At 49.4% G+C, this 14,766-nt stretch overlaps 1 protein-coding gene across 6 annotated transcripts in view; it reads left to right on the top strand.

Annotated features, from left to right (window-relative positions):
* Positions 1 to 14,766, top strand: part of NRP2 (neuropilin 2) — an 89,017-nt gene that overhangs the window by 31,652 nt on the left and 42,599 nt on the right. For all 6 annotated transcript variants that reach the window (XM_014880314.2, XM_014880315.2, XM_014880316.2 and 3 more), the window contains exons 4-9: positions 1,252 to 1,482; positions 2,014 to 2,169; positions 4,033 to 4,202; positions 5,247 to 5,402; positions 13,820 to 13,964; positions 14,263 to 14,612. In XM_014880314.2, the coding sequence (XP_014735800.1) occupies positions 1,252 to 1,482; positions 2,014 to 2,169; positions 4,033 to 4,202; positions 5,247 to 5,402; positions 13,820 to 13,964; positions 14,263 to 14,612 (1,208 nt within the window). The remainder of the gene's footprint in view (positions 1 to 1,251; positions 1,483 to 2,013; positions 2,170 to 4,032; positions 4,203 to 5,246; positions 5,403 to 13,819; positions 13,965 to 14,262; positions 14,613 to 14,766) is intronic.

The following is a 14,766-nucleotide window of genomic DNA, read 5'->3' as shown; positions in this document are numbered from 1 at the left end:
GATTTCTGTTGCCTATTGTCTTGGCAAGAGTTTCAAAGTCACCGTGGTATGAATATGACACAAATTCCCCTTTCCCCAAGCACCCCGAGGCACCTTGGCTGCATGAGAGGGGCACCGAGCTGGCCCGGCTGCAGCCGAGGCCAGTGCTGAGGTCAGCAATAAATAAGAGGCAACATTGTCTGCCCTCCCCACCAAGCAAAGGTCTTCTTTAAGGATAGAAATAACTTGCATATCTGGTGTGGATGGCTCATTCTGTGAGAAAGAGGGCTCTGTTCCTGCTCTTAGCCTCTGTTAGCCTCCCTGCCGTGGCCTCTGTTATCCCCACTCTTAATGTGGCCACGTTATGGAGATGTATGCTGGAGCTGGCCCCTGTCCCTTATGTGGGCCTTGGGGGGGGCTGCAGGCTAACTGTGCACTTCCCAAAGGTTTGCAGCAAACAGTGGAGACATTGGCACCCTCCTACAGGCCCTTTCACTGTGTAAATATTTGTGCTTCCAGATTTTCTCAAGGGGAAACTGAGGCGTAGATATCTCTGCTGGAAGGCTGGAGTTTGCAGGAGACTGGCCCATGGGAACAGCCTTTCTAAAAAGAATACATCCCATTACTCCTCTCTGCCCCATCCCAGGCAGCTCCTTCCCCAAATGGGGCTCCTCCATTAGACTTGGGGCTGCTGTGGTGCCTTGCCTGCATGGCTGCAGGTAGCAGCTGTGTCACGAGTACCGTGGATGGCAGCTCCCTGCATGCTGGCCAGCCTCTCTGCAGGCTCTGGAGCAGCACACAGGTCTGCCAGGTCAGTGTTTGGGGGACAGGTTAGAGTAGAAAGGGCCAGCTGGGGAAGACAGGCCAGCTTGCTGTGGCCCCCCTGCCCATCACCACCAGTGTGAGAGACTGGCAGGGTGCTGGCCTGCCAAATCACAGCAATGACTTTGGATAGGATTACTCTTGTAGTCCTGGTTTTGAGGTAATTGCCAGGAGGATCAGCAGTGATGTACAGATTATGTCTGCAAAACTGTCTAAGGGATTTTGAACCATGTTGTCCACTACAGTGACCTCACGGACCTTGTCTCTTTACATGTGGGATGCTTTGAAAATCACCTTCTCGGTTTTTGGAGTAATTCCCACAGCTCTTGAGCTGCAGGACATTTCCAGAAGTGAATACACAATCCTACCAAACTCAGAATGGGGTGTCAAGTTGTTGGCATTAAGCTTCATCATTGCTAAGAAGGTTCTGGGTTTTTCCTGCTGCTACAGGCTCCGAGGACTGCTCCAGAAACTTCACTGCCTCCAACGGCACTATTGAGTCTCCAGGTTTCCCTGACAAGTATCCACACAACCTGGACTGCGTCTTCACCATCATAGCCAAGCCAAAGACAGAAATCCTCCTCCACTTTCTGCTTTTTGACCTCGAGCATGACCCGCTGCAGTCGGGGGAAGGAGACTGCAAGTACGACTGGCTAGACATCTGGGATGGCATCCCTCAGGGTAAGCCACGGGATGCTGCACTGCTTTTCTTGGCCCTTCCTGGTGTCTCACACAGCTCCAAAACTGTGCAGCCTGAACACCAAGGGTGCCTAACCTCAAAGGTGGCTGCAGTCTGCAACCTGCCATTAGGGCAGTCCATGGCCAGCTTGGGGACAATGTGCCTGCAGAAGGCTGCATCCATTAAACCACAAACTACTGCTCTGTTGTAACCACTGATCTGAAAAGCCCCATGGGACACTCCAAACACCAGCAGTTCTCCCTCAGGAGAAGGGCAGTGGGTTCATGCAATGATGGGAGGACCTCCCTACCTTATAGCAAAACTGAGAAACAGAGCATTCTGGAGCATTTCCCAGCAATTGCAGAGCAATGCCTGCTGCAGTGGATATTTCTGCACTGCATGGCACCAGGCTGATGGATATAAAAAATAGCCCATCCATGAAGCCTGTCTTTTTATCCTGATCAGCAGTGTGCTGGTGACCCAGGAGGCTGGTGGAAAAGCAGGCATTACCTTCACTGCTCTTTGTTTTGCAGTTGGCCCCTTGATAGGCAGGTACTGTGGTGCTAAGATGCCATCAGACATCCGCTCAACCACCGGCGTCCTCTCTCTCACCTTCCACACGGACCTGGCAGTGGCTAAGGATGGTTTCTCTGCTCAGTACTACTTGATCCACCAGGAAGTCCCAGAAAGTAAGTTGGAAATGTGTGTGTATGACTTAGTTGTGTCCCCTGTGTTTCCCATCTTTCCCAGTTTGGCATATGCAAGAATGAAGCAGGCAGAAGTGTGGCCAAGGGCTGGTTCTCCACCAGCAGTACAGGCAGCGGTTTTATTTAGGTCTGCTGTCTATTTCTGATGGAAGTAAGGTTTCAGTAAGAATTTTACTTTCTGACCTTCTATTGACTTTTCACTTGCTTGTGAAGTCTTTTTCAATACCTTTTGGGTTAGAATCCTTCATGTATGTGCTCAGCCCAAAGGATTTAGGGGAAGACTTCAGCCCAGCATGTGGAGCAGACTCATTAAAGCATGGGGGGAAATATGCATGCTCTCTCTCTCTAGTTTTCCAGAAATTCACAGTCCCAAACCACAAATTGGAATTTCTTGGCTGTCTAATTAAAGATTGCTTCAAGCTCTAAGAATTTTGAGCCAAATTTTGTTTTATAACCCTTAATAAGGGAGGTAAATTGATGTGGCGTGAGGAAGTAAGTTGTGTGTTCTGAGAATGAAGAGCATTTTGATTCTTTGTGATAACACTTGCAGGCAAGGAAAGGTTCTATTTGTTTTCCCATGGTATTTTTGCCTCAGAGCTACTGTTCTTGACCTTTGTTCACAGTGAAGCTCTCATACAACAGAAGAAGCCTTCAGGACACCCCTCAGTCCCAGAGAAAGAGACCTGCCACTGAAAGCCTGAAACGGAGAGCAGGGTAGAGTAGGAGTTGTGCAGCACCAGGGCAGCAGGGTTACAACCTCTTACTCTGTGATTGAGTAAGGGATGTTCTGCTGAGGCTGTGAGAGTTAAAGATAAGCATGAGCTCTTCACCATTACCTATTGCCACACTCAGTTGATCTGTTCTTTAATTCCTTTTCTGTTCTGGATTTGGAAATAAGATGTTGAACACAAAGCTTGAGAAATCAAGCACCAAAGCCTTTGTTAAAGTGCCAGGTCTGTTTTCATTTATGGTGGTGTAAACTGAAACTTTAATAATAGCACTGACATCCTTACTTGGCCCATCATTTCCACCCAAGCTTGACTTGGCCACGTTAAAAACACAGGCAATTTGGTGGAGCCCCGTTTGTTTACAGCAGCAGCACACTTGGACCTATGCAGTATTTTCTATCACTGTTTTCTTTGCTATTGTTTTGACAGCAGAGCTGCCATAAAATAGATGAGATGTGCCATAAAACTGAGCTAATTGTGACTTTCAAAGCCTTAGAAGTGAAGAGATCCAAAGAAAAGCATAGAAATGACTTTCATAATCTTGTCTGGTTAATCCCTATGGGCCTGATACCACATACAGATATACATAGATGCAGATATATGCAGACACATACACATGTGCATCCCTGCTCTCACATGCACACAAAACCTTTAGAGCTGCCCATTCCAATCCTTAACATTCCTGTTGGCAACAGTAAGCACCTTCCTCATGTGTCTGTCTGTATTCCTTGTTTGTCAGTGCTTAGATTTCACCTACAGCCTTCAAGAAGTTAGGAACTTTGTGGGAAGGGTACTTGGACCATCTTGGTGGAGGTGGAGGGAGGGAAGGGACAGAATTGTGTCTAAACTGAGTAAAGGTGAAGAAGAGAAAAGGAGAAAGATCCAGACTGTATTAGTGCTCAGAGGGGCATGCAAACACGAAGCTGCCCTATCTATAATTTTTCAGTGCCATCTGTGAACACACGCAACCTGCAAGATGGTGCAGATCTGTTCATCTTTCCAGACAGGCAGCTTTGCTCAGGGTTAGCTGGAGAGATTAGCTCAGGGCTGCCTTTCACTTGGGGGTGAAGTACTGAGACAGTAAACCAATCTCTGTGAATGTGTGTGTCTGCTCTAGACTTTCAGTGCAATGTGCCTCTGGGGATGGAGTCTGGCAGGATCTCCAACATGCAGATCAGTGCCTCCTCCACCTACTCAGACGGGCGATGGACCCCTCAGCAGAGCCGGCTCAACAGTGACGACAACGGCTGGACCCCCAATGTCGACAGCAACAAAGAATACCTACAGGTACCTTTCCAGCCCCCTCTCCTCTTCCCCCCTCAAATGGAGTGTCACGCTGTTAAACTGACCCTTGACCATAAGGCTTGTTGAATTTTTTATGGCCTCTGTGACTCATGGGGAGCGAGCAGCAGGGGAGCTGCAGTGCCTCAGTGAAACGTGGCAGGATGGCTCTCCCATTAGCTTGCCTGCACAAGCACTGACTCCATCCACTGCCTCACTCCCACCCCCTTCTTTCTGCCCAAACCTTGATGGACTTTCCATCAGACTGACAGAGACTGAGAGACCTCTGCCACTTACAAGGGCCACTGACTCTGCCACTGGTCTGAGGACCAAAGTCTCCAGGGGATGCGTAGAAAAACAACTAGAATAATATTTATCTCATCAGTGATGCAGGGAGCACGAGCGGGCTGGTGTCAGGCAGGGGGCTGACAGAGCAAAGGCTTTCCCTGGGAGCTGGATAGAGCCACAGTGTGTCCGCACACAGCTCCTGGCTGTGTCACATCGCCGGGAGACACTGCTTGCTAAAGGGCACTACGAGCAGGAGGTGGTGAATGTCATTGCCTCCAGCAGACGTCTCATTCTTCATTCATGACAGGGCTACTAAGCCAGCTCTGCTGACCTTTCTCAACCCATGTTGTAAAACAAAACAAAACAAAACAAAAAAACCAGCAAGGGAAAACCAAGAGCTGCAGCACTTGCTAATTGGATATCATGCGTTTATTTTACATGGAAAAAGTCAGTCTCTGTCGTGCTTTAATGGAGGTGCACCTCTGTGCAGATCCTATTGCTTGGTCTGAGGCCGGAAGAAGGCTTTGTGGTGGTCCCATATAAACAGACATCAAGATCCTTAGCTACTCTTGTCCCAGGGTCCTATTCTGCTAAAGTCAGCCCTGGGAAGGGTTGTGGCTATTGTGGCGCACTCACAGATAGAGTGAGACAGGCTGAATTTGCACCTTTTTATTTTTCAGAGACAGAGAGAGGAACTAATTAGCCACTCTGGACTCTCAGGTGGTCACCACTCTCTTTCTTGTCCCTTTTTCCCCTGGAAAGGTGGACCTCCACTTCCTGACTGTGCTCACAGCCATTGCCACACAGGGTGCCATCTCGAGAGAAACCCAGAAGGGCTACTATGTCCGTACCTACAAGCTGGAGGTCAGCACCAATGGGGAGGACTGGATGATGTACCGACATGGGAAAAACCACAAGGTAATGTCCTTTGTGTCTCTTCTGCCTGCACCTTGGTGAGTCTTGCAGCCAACAAAGAGGGAAGAGAACTAAGATATTTTGCAAGTCTGGAGGGTTTAATCCATGAAGGAGAGGGACCCTTTTTCTCATGACAGCTAAAAGAGTGATGGTGATCTGAGCAGAAATAGTCCTTTCTCCTCTGCACAGCAATGAGGAAACACTATTCCTTGGAAATCCTTGCTGCTTCATCTTTTGTGGTGGTGAGAGTATGTTCTTTGACTGCAAATGAAGGAGAAAATAACACAAGCAGCCTGTGTTTTGCCATATAAGATTCATTGAGCTTTTATGGTTGTAGACCTGTCTGCATGCTGGGTTAACAATCACAAAACCACATGAAACTGTAGTTCAGGAGTTACTGAGGCCTGGAAATGAAAGGGCACAAATCCTAAGAGGCAATTGCACCGTCCCAGAGAACAAAATGAGCAATAAATTATGAAAACAATTCAGGCTGCCAGAGCTGTGGGATCTGCGCTAAGCAGGCATGGTCAGCAAGGGTGCACTGATCCCTGGGAGCTGTGCATGCTCTTGCTGTGTTTCTGGGACACCCACAGAGGTGGGAGCAAGGAGGAGGAAGAGTAAATATGGTTGTTCATCTGTTTCACGCCATATGGGTGCTGGTGTATGGCCAGGAAAGGTAAACTGGGAGTGGTCTGCACGGGAGGTTTGGTGGGAGGAGGGCTAAGGCAGCCATGATGCCGGGCTGGTTTTTCTCTGTCAATTGCTTTGGTCATGGGGCTGTTCCCTGGTTAAGGGTGCCTCAAGAGAGCACTTCCCTGCTCTTCTGTGGCATTCAGCAGCACTGCTGCTGTGTTCAGTCCTTCCTGCTGATGTGCCATAGTGTGTCTGTGTGAACTCTGTGGCTGGAGTCCCACACACGTCCCAGTAATTTTTGATTGCTCAGCACTTCTATCAAATTAGCTGTCCCTTCCCTTTGCTGGCAAGGGCGCTGCTGGCACGAAATGCAGTAGCCTGCCTGCCTTGTCCAGGATTCATGCAGACATTTCCTTCCCTTCCGGGCTGTGTGATTTCCCCTTCCCCACAAGTGTTTCTTGGGTTCAAATTCCCTCTGCTTCCCAGAATGAGTTCTCTCTGTGCAGAGGTACCTATCAGGGTCTCATACCTGCAATATTTGGAGTATTTAAGCTCCTCATGTGCCAGTGAGGGACTGTTAGTCCTATTTTAGAAGTAGGGAAATGTAGGCACAGGGCAGCCCAGCACCACATAGGGGAGTCCTCAGATGGGACCCCCACCAGATCTTGGGTGGGCTGGCTCCAGCACAGTAGTTCATGTCAGAGCTCATGTATAGTTCTAACACAGTACCCATGCAGTGGTGTGGAGCCTCTCTGCTCTCTCGGGACCCACTGGTCACAGCAGACCTTTATGTGAACCAGGGCAATCTCTCCTCACACCAGGTGAGTTTGGGGTCTCATTGGGACCTTTTCTATAAGCTGACTCAGCCAGGAGACACTCATCATGCTGGGCAGACAGATGAGCTATATAAACAGCTCAGTGTTTCAAATAACCACTGGCAATAAGTTTACCTTTTCAAGCCTTAACTGAAGGCAGGAATCTGGCCTGGAGGGTGGTTTTAGTTGCAGAGGAGAATAAATATCCCATCCTTGCAGTCCTGGGCGTTGGACACTGTACCCTCAGCCAGGGTGGAGCAGGACAGCATGACTGGTTTCAGTGTTGCTAAGCCAATTTTCATTGCTCCAGCAAGACCCTAAAGCCTGGCTAGTGTCAATCCAAAACAATCCTACAACCACCTGAATTGCCAGCGTTTCAGGACCTGACCCTTGATTTCTGTCAGCTTTCTTCTACTCTGTTTTCTCTTTTCATTAGAAAAGTGGAAAAAAACAAGCCTCTTCTTTTTTACTCCTCTGTTCTAGTCTCTATTTGTTCCCACATTCTGGCCTTAATTTAGCAGACAGCTCCCAAGGCTGGAGGATAAGTAATTGCTTTTTGGTGGCTCGCCTACCTCTTGCATCCGAGTGACTGCTTTCCTGCCCCGCCAAACAACTGGCTGCCAGCTGCTGAACTGCACTGGGGCCAGGGCAAGGCCACTTGCTCACAGACCTGGTGCCGGGGGGCTCTGGTCCCACATTCCGTGCCCTATGTGCATTAATCCCTCTGTTCCTGTGCTCAGCAAGCTCCCAGATGTCTGTGTTCGAGGTGCAGCTCCCTCCCTGCATCAGTGCGGAGCTCCGCACAGCCCGGGCTGCAGCGCTGGAGCAAACCATGCCAAAGAGATTCGTCAAGTCTGCCGCAGCTTGATTTGGTGCCATGAGGAGCAGGGAGGGAGGGAGGGGAAGCTGTGGACAGACAGGGACTCTCTATATACATGCAGATAGATACATATATATATATATAGATACGTATATATATATATGCACATACCTATATCTGCACATACACACATATATATGCACATGCACACATAGGCATATGGGGTGTACCAAACACTGCTCTGAATTTCTGCCAGCTCTGTGGGCCAAAAACAATGCTCTGCCATGTGTAGGTGGGTCAGCTAACATTCACATCTTCATCAGGGAGCTAATGCAAGAGAAAACCAGGAAATGCAGGAGGGGTGGGAAGGAGAGGATGCTCCCTGCAGAGGATGGGGAAGCTCTCACCGCCTCTCTTTTGCCCCCTGCTTCCCCTCCCTCTGGTGTTTCCGATGACAGTGAGGCCGGGGTGTTTCCCTGCCAAATGTGATGGCTCACCTTTGAGTCCCCAGCTGCTGGCACTCAGCAGCAAGGGAAACGGGAAAGGCAGGATGGAGCAGCGGAAAATGTGATTAATATGTGCTTACAGCAGACAGGGCTGGCTGGGCTGTTTCCGTGCCGAGCACTGCTATGTTTCTGGGATGGGGAGGCAGTGGGAAGGCAGCTGGCGGGAGTGGAGCTCCACACTCAACTTCCTCCCCTTCCCACCCCGTCCCTCCCAGGCTTTCCCCCTTCCTGGCAGCCCACTCCCCACAAAGCCTGGCCCTGTCCCGGGGGTGGTGCTCTGTCTTTCCCTCAGGCATGGGACCAGGGGAGGAGGCTAACTCAGCAACCTGGCCAGCAGTGCTGCGGTGTCTTCATGTGTGTCCCCGAGAAGGGAGACAGAGAGGACAGTGGCCATCACCACGTGCCATCCCATACTTGACCCTTACTGCACACCAGCGGGCCCCCACCAGGGGACAGGGCCAAACCAAGCCTGCTGCAGAAAAGCTGGGTTGTCTCTTGTCTTCCCTGTTGTCCACCTCTTGTGACCTGGGGCCAGGCCAATGGCCTCTGAGGCTATCTCCTGGTGTTAGTGCCGAGATCTTATCTAATGGTTTGCAAATGTCTTTAGAAAACAACAACTCTTCTTGAACCCAAGGAAGGAAAAGAGCACCTGGCAGGATTTGACGTTTTGTTTTTGGCCATTTTCCTCACCTGGCAGGAATTGACCTTTTATTTTTGTCCCTTTTTTTTGGACAGACTCAACTATGAGGATTTTATCAGAAAACCAGGTTCTCTTCCATTCTGATCTGCTTCCTTCTTTGTAGCATCTCGGTTCCAGCTCCAGTGTGGTCTGAGCTGCTCCATCTTAGTAACTGCAGAGATGAGCTCACAGGAATCATCTAGATGACATCTGGGGATGGGATGGATTTCAGGATTTGGAATGGGTTGGGACCATGATGAATGCTGCTCTCACTGCCTCCATTGCTCTGTGTGTAAAATACAACTGAAACATTTGTTTTCAGAGTCTGTAGAAGTCAATGGATAAGAAATGGCAGGAAGATCCAGCTGATGAGCATTTTTCATTTCTTATCCATTTTGATGGTTTTGTGCTTGTTATTGGTTAACTCTTCTGGGCAGCATTTCAGGTGGTAGCTGCACAAAGACTGAACTGCTGCAAAGAGCGGTATCTCAGCTGTATGTTGGAGCTGGGGACATCAGAAGTTTTTGGTGCTGGCAGTGAATATTTTGGATGACTCTTTGGAGACCCTTGTGCCTTCTCTTAGGACTGTTGCTCTGTGTTTTCAGTCTTTAATCAGGTCTCCTCTATTTATTCCCCTGAGGAAGGAGAGAAAAGCTTTCAGTCCTGTGGCTTTTTTATCTGGAAAAATCAGGAGAAGCTGGCACAATGAACCAGAGGGCCACAAGTGTTTCTGCGCAGAGATATCACGGTGCAGAGGATTTGCCCAGAAACATCCAGGTCCCAGCCTGCTTCTGCTGCTTTTGCAGGCAGGACAAAGACGTCAGGCTTTGCCAAAGGCAGCCTTGCGCATTCACCCTTGGTGCAGTACCTGGGGAAAATTACAGCCCTGGCTTTCCTAGCGAGGCTGCAGCTTTGTATTTCTGGGCCTGATATCTCCTTTGCAGGCTAACATAGTACCACTTCTCGTGTCCCTGATGACTCCCAAATCTGAGTGGAGCCTCTCAAAGACACGGAGCTGGCAAGCCAAGCCCAGCCCAGCACACTGTGCCTTGCCCAGACACTGTGCTTTGTTGAGTGTTGCCAAGTATCATTTTTCTTTTAACTCCTTGTTCCTGGATTTAATAAATCCAGAACTATCCACCCTCCACTTGAGCCAGAATCCTCCCACCATCAAACATGCCCCATTTTATGCCTTCCCCGTCTGACAAGGAAAATAATCTCCCCTACTTTTCTCCTTCATGCTTCTCTGTCTAAATCCTGAGGCCCTAATCCTGTTAGCATGCTCTGTTCCAGGGCTCTGTCTCCACAGGAGTAACATAATCCTGCAGTAAATCTAGTGGGTCCAAAGAGACACATACATACGGACGAAGGCAGGGCTGCTGCCATCATTGGCCTTCTCTTCCTCCCTCAGCCACTCTCTTCAGCACCCCAAGAAATTGCATCGTGGCCAAGCAGCACAATAAATAGAGCAGGAGAGAGGTTACCTCCTACCCTCTCCCTGACTTGCTGCCTCTTCAACTTCATGGCATTTTTTGTCTCCCTGTCCTTCATCTCCTTCACTCCAAACTGCCAATGGCACAATTCCCATACCCACTGGAACTAATGTAGCTTCAGCAATCTCCCTCATCACCCTATGATGGTTCCAACATGTCAAAAATGCAACCTGTAACTAAATGCTGGTATGGAGCTTGCATGTGTATGCACATGGAAAACTTTCACAGTCCTCCTCTAGCCTAGACATCATGTCCCCTACTTTTACAGCCCCTCTCTTACCACTTGCTTTCTGCAGCAAATTAATTAAGCAAGTCAGCTCTCATTGATTATCAATTTAATTTCACATGCAGACCTTCTGTCTGGTCTAAAACGGAAGTAAACATACAGTGTATGGGGAGAAGGTGGGCAGCTTTTTGATGCAGCAGTGAAAGCGAGTTCCCTTGGCTGTTTCTTGGAAGGTGCTTTTAATTTGTTAATGGTTTTCTCATTTGTCTTCTGGCTCCATCACCTTTCAGTGTGTGTTCATGTGCATACGCATGTGTGCTCTCCGCTGAGTGTATATCTATTTATCCATCTATCTCCCTAGATCACAGCCAGGTATTTTTTTTTCTGCTGGTGTAAATTACTGTGACTTCTTATACTTCTATGGTGATATGTTGATTTACACCATTCGAAGACTTGGCTCAAAATATGTGCTGAGTGGGATGGGAAGCAGAGAGGACGGGAGGAATAGCAATGTTCTATTTTGGTAGAGAGGGAAGAAATCTTTGCTTTCTTGGCACTCCCAATTTCACACATTTTCTTGCTAGTTCTTCCTATGCTGTGAGTGCTAATTTGAGGCAGGATGTAGAGCCTGTTGAAGTCAATGGGCCTCTCTCCACAGTGTGCTGAGGCTCTGGGGTCAGCATTTTCAGTACAGGGAAACCAGACAGTCAGGGTCAGACGCTGGTCAGCAGCATCAAAACCTGCGGGGTCACAATGCATTTCCACTTGGGAAGGAGGCTGAAAGAGCAGGCATGTGGGAATACCTGAGGTCTCTAACAGCAGCAAGCACATGCCCTCTGAAAGTGGCCCTTTCTGTTACACTGAACAGAGTGCAAAGCAGTGACTTGCCGTGACCAGTTGAGGCTGTTCAGAAGTGAGGTTCAAGGGAACAGATCCTACCAGTGCAGCTGATAGCAGAGCTGGAAGTCAGGTGCTGATTTTGCCCTCACATGCTGGCAGTCCGGAGTGTCATGTCCCAGATTCAGAGTTCATAGCTTGTTGAATGTGATCTCGCCTGAGTAAGTTGCTGGTTTCTTAATCTAAAGCAGAATTGAAATTGCTCTTCTTGGAAGCAGGTAGTTGGGACCAAGGTGATCTAAGAGGTGTTTTCAGGAATGCCTATAGTGGTGATAAAGTTTTTGGGCTCAGTCCTGCTTCTGCTTTCTGTCAAGCTTGACTGTGCAGAAGTCAGCAACAAATTATGCTGGTGTAAATTTGGATTCTGGCCCCTGATGCTTGTATGTGCGAAGTGAGCTAAAAAAGAACAAAACTTGAAATATGTTAAATCAAAAAGAGCAGCAAACCTCGTCAGTGACTGTTAAACATGCTGGTGTCCATATGCAACCTTTGGCTCATGGAGTCTTCACACTGCTGATAGTGGGAAGCAAATAGAGGTGGCCGGGAGAAGACTCCTCTGGACTTGCTGCCCTTGGTTGTCTGCTGGGGCCGCCATTAGGAGCCATCCTCTGGGACAGAGGGACCTTTGGTCTGACCTGACATGCTGCTCCTTGTGCTAAATTAGTTGCACTGGCTCAGATAAACATTTCCTGTCCTCCGGTGTTAGGTTCAGAGGTAAGGTGTTGTGTGTCAGCTTCTGTGTTGGCATAAAGTTGAAGGCTTGCTGTGGTGTGGAAATATATCCTTTTAAATTGTTTGTGTGTGTGTCTGTGTGTCTGTGCCCATGGGTTTACAAGACACACACACACACATGCAGACACACGCCTGGAGAGTGTTTCACAGTAACCACTCTTCTTATAGCCCTCCTGCTGGTAAAAAAGGGTATTTGGTGTCTGCTGAGCAAGGAAAAGGATGGGAAGTGAGGTCAGACAGGATAAAATAGGATATTAAAAACACATAAACCATGCTGTGTTGCTAAACGGTAGCAGCATGATATATACTCTCTAGATTAGCATTTCTGCTCAAGTTCACATCAACCCCTCATCCCAATTACCAGCCAGATTTGCAACTGATTCCCTCTGTGGGGTGGCTGCTGCTTGCCCTGAAGGAGTGGATGGTGATGGGCAAGGGCAGCTCAGAGCTAGCTGAGGTGCTATGAACAGCCCTGTAAACACCCTCTGCATGCCCTGCCATGCTGGGTCTTGGGAGAAAATAAGTAAAAGATGTGCCATCTGCAAGCCTAGAGCCACAAGAGGCTTACAAAATGTTCCTAGCTGCTCTTCAAGGCAAGGGGCCAGGATACCGCCTCACCCTTTATTCTGTCCTCAGTTGTTTGACTCTTGCTTCCCACAGGAGACAAGTGCCAGAGATTAACTCTCCTGCTTTCCTGAGATAAACTTACTGGGAACTCCTGTGCTTAGTACACATACACATGGTGGGAGCTTGCACAAGAACCCAGCCAGCATCTCAGTGTAGATGTGGTTCCGGGCTGAGATGGGAGGATAGTCTAGCCCTGTCCTGAAGTGCTTGGAGTGAAAGCAGGCAATGCCTGCAGCCTTGGTCAGTGAGCTCTAGTGCTTTATGCTGGGACAGAGAAAGGGTTGAGAATTACCCTCCCCTTGGGTATTTCCTCTTTCCCTCCCTTTTCTTTCCCACTATGGCTTTGCAGCCTAAAATAGAAACACATGTATCCAGTCCTTGTCCGGCCTATTAAAAAAAATGGGCAGAAGAGGTGGAGCTAACATCCATCTGGTAGTTATTGATTATGGCCATCTGGTAAGGCAGCAGCCTTTTCATACCATGTGGAATCATAAACTCCCGAGAAGCTGTCTCCATGCGGCATGGGCACAGGAGAGGCAAAGGCAAGGGGCTGGCTGAGACAGCAGCTTGTCATCCCAGGCAGAGGTGCATCTTCCTGCTCACACCACTGCTTTCACATGATGTTTCTTCCTCGTGGAGCTCAGTGTAAGGGTGTGTCAGAAGATTAGCCTCTTTGGGGGCATCTGCTCATTTGTACTGGAGCAGATCTGGGTCTAGGGGCAAGCTTGAAGCAGCTGAGGCCTGATAGTCAAAGTTGCCTTGAAGTGCTGTGAGAGGGAGTGTGACAGAAAGCTCCTGGCCCTCCTGCCTGGTAGGTGAATCCATCCACCATGCTGTCCTGACAGCAGCTCACATCTTCCTGCTGGCCCCTGGTGCCTGCCCTGGTGGGAGGCTGGCCCTGACCAGAAAGCCTTTCCTTGGTTTTCCCTCCTTATTTGGTGAGGATGCAACAGTGTGTGCAAATGTACATTTGTGCCTCTCTTCCCTTTCAGACATTTCAGGCCAATGAGGATGCCACAGAAGTGGTTCTCAACAAGATCCACAGCCCCGTGCTCACACGCTTCGTGCGCATCCGTCCCCAGACCTGGCACAACGGCATCGCGCTGAGGCTGGAGCTGTATGGCTGCCGCATCACTGGTGAGGGTCCCCTCCTCCCCTTGGCTTCAGTGCTCCTCTCTCTCCCTCCAGCAGCCTGTCTTGGGGTACTGTCCCTTGCCACTGTCATGGCTGCTTGCTGTGGGAATGGGGACACTGTGACTAGCATGGAGACATCCATTGCAATGGATGTGCTTGGAGGGACAGGACTCCAGGTATTGGACGGAGGGGGAAATGCCCAGTGCTGGTGTTGGTTTAGCTTCCAGATCTTAATGCTGTGAGAACCATGAGCACTTCTCTTCAATTACCCTGACTGTTCATGGCCTTTCCTTCCCTGCAGATTCACCCTGCTCCAACTTGCTGGGAATGCTTTCTGGCCTCATTCCTGACTCCCAGATCTCTGCCTCTTCCATCAGAGGCTATGACTGGTCTCCCAGCATGGCCCGCCTGGTGAGCAGCCGCTCGGGCTGGTTTCCCCGGGTGCCCCAAGCCCAGCCTGGGGAGGAGTGGCTGCAGGTGGACCTTGGCGTCCCAAAGAACATCAAAGGTGTCATCATTCAGGGGGCTCGTGGAGGGGACAGTGTGACCACCACCGAGTCCCGTTCCTTTGTGAAGAAGTTTAAGGTGGCCTATAGCATGAATGGAAAGGACTGGGACTTCATCCAGGACCCCAAAACAATGCAAGCCAAGGTAGGCACTGCCTGGAGCAGCTGCAAAATATGGATATGTTTCTGACTAGCTTCAGTTCTGCCTGATGGAGGTCTTGGGAATTTGGCTGTCCACTCCCACAGAGATCTTGGGAACTTGGGGTTGTCACCATGAAATCCCAGGTTGCTTCAAATCT

The sequence above is a fragment of the Sturnus vulgaris genome, chromosome 7 (genome assembly GCF_052056855.1).
Source record: "Sturnus vulgaris isolate bStuVul1 chromosome 7, bStuVul1.hap1, whole genome shotgun sequence".
NCBI lineage: Eukaryota > Metazoa > Chordata > Aves > Passeriformes > Sturnidae > Sturnus > Sturnus vulgaris.
The sequence above is the reverse complement of the archived record's forward strand: the minus strand, read 5'-3'. Positions and strand labels throughout refer to the sequence as shown.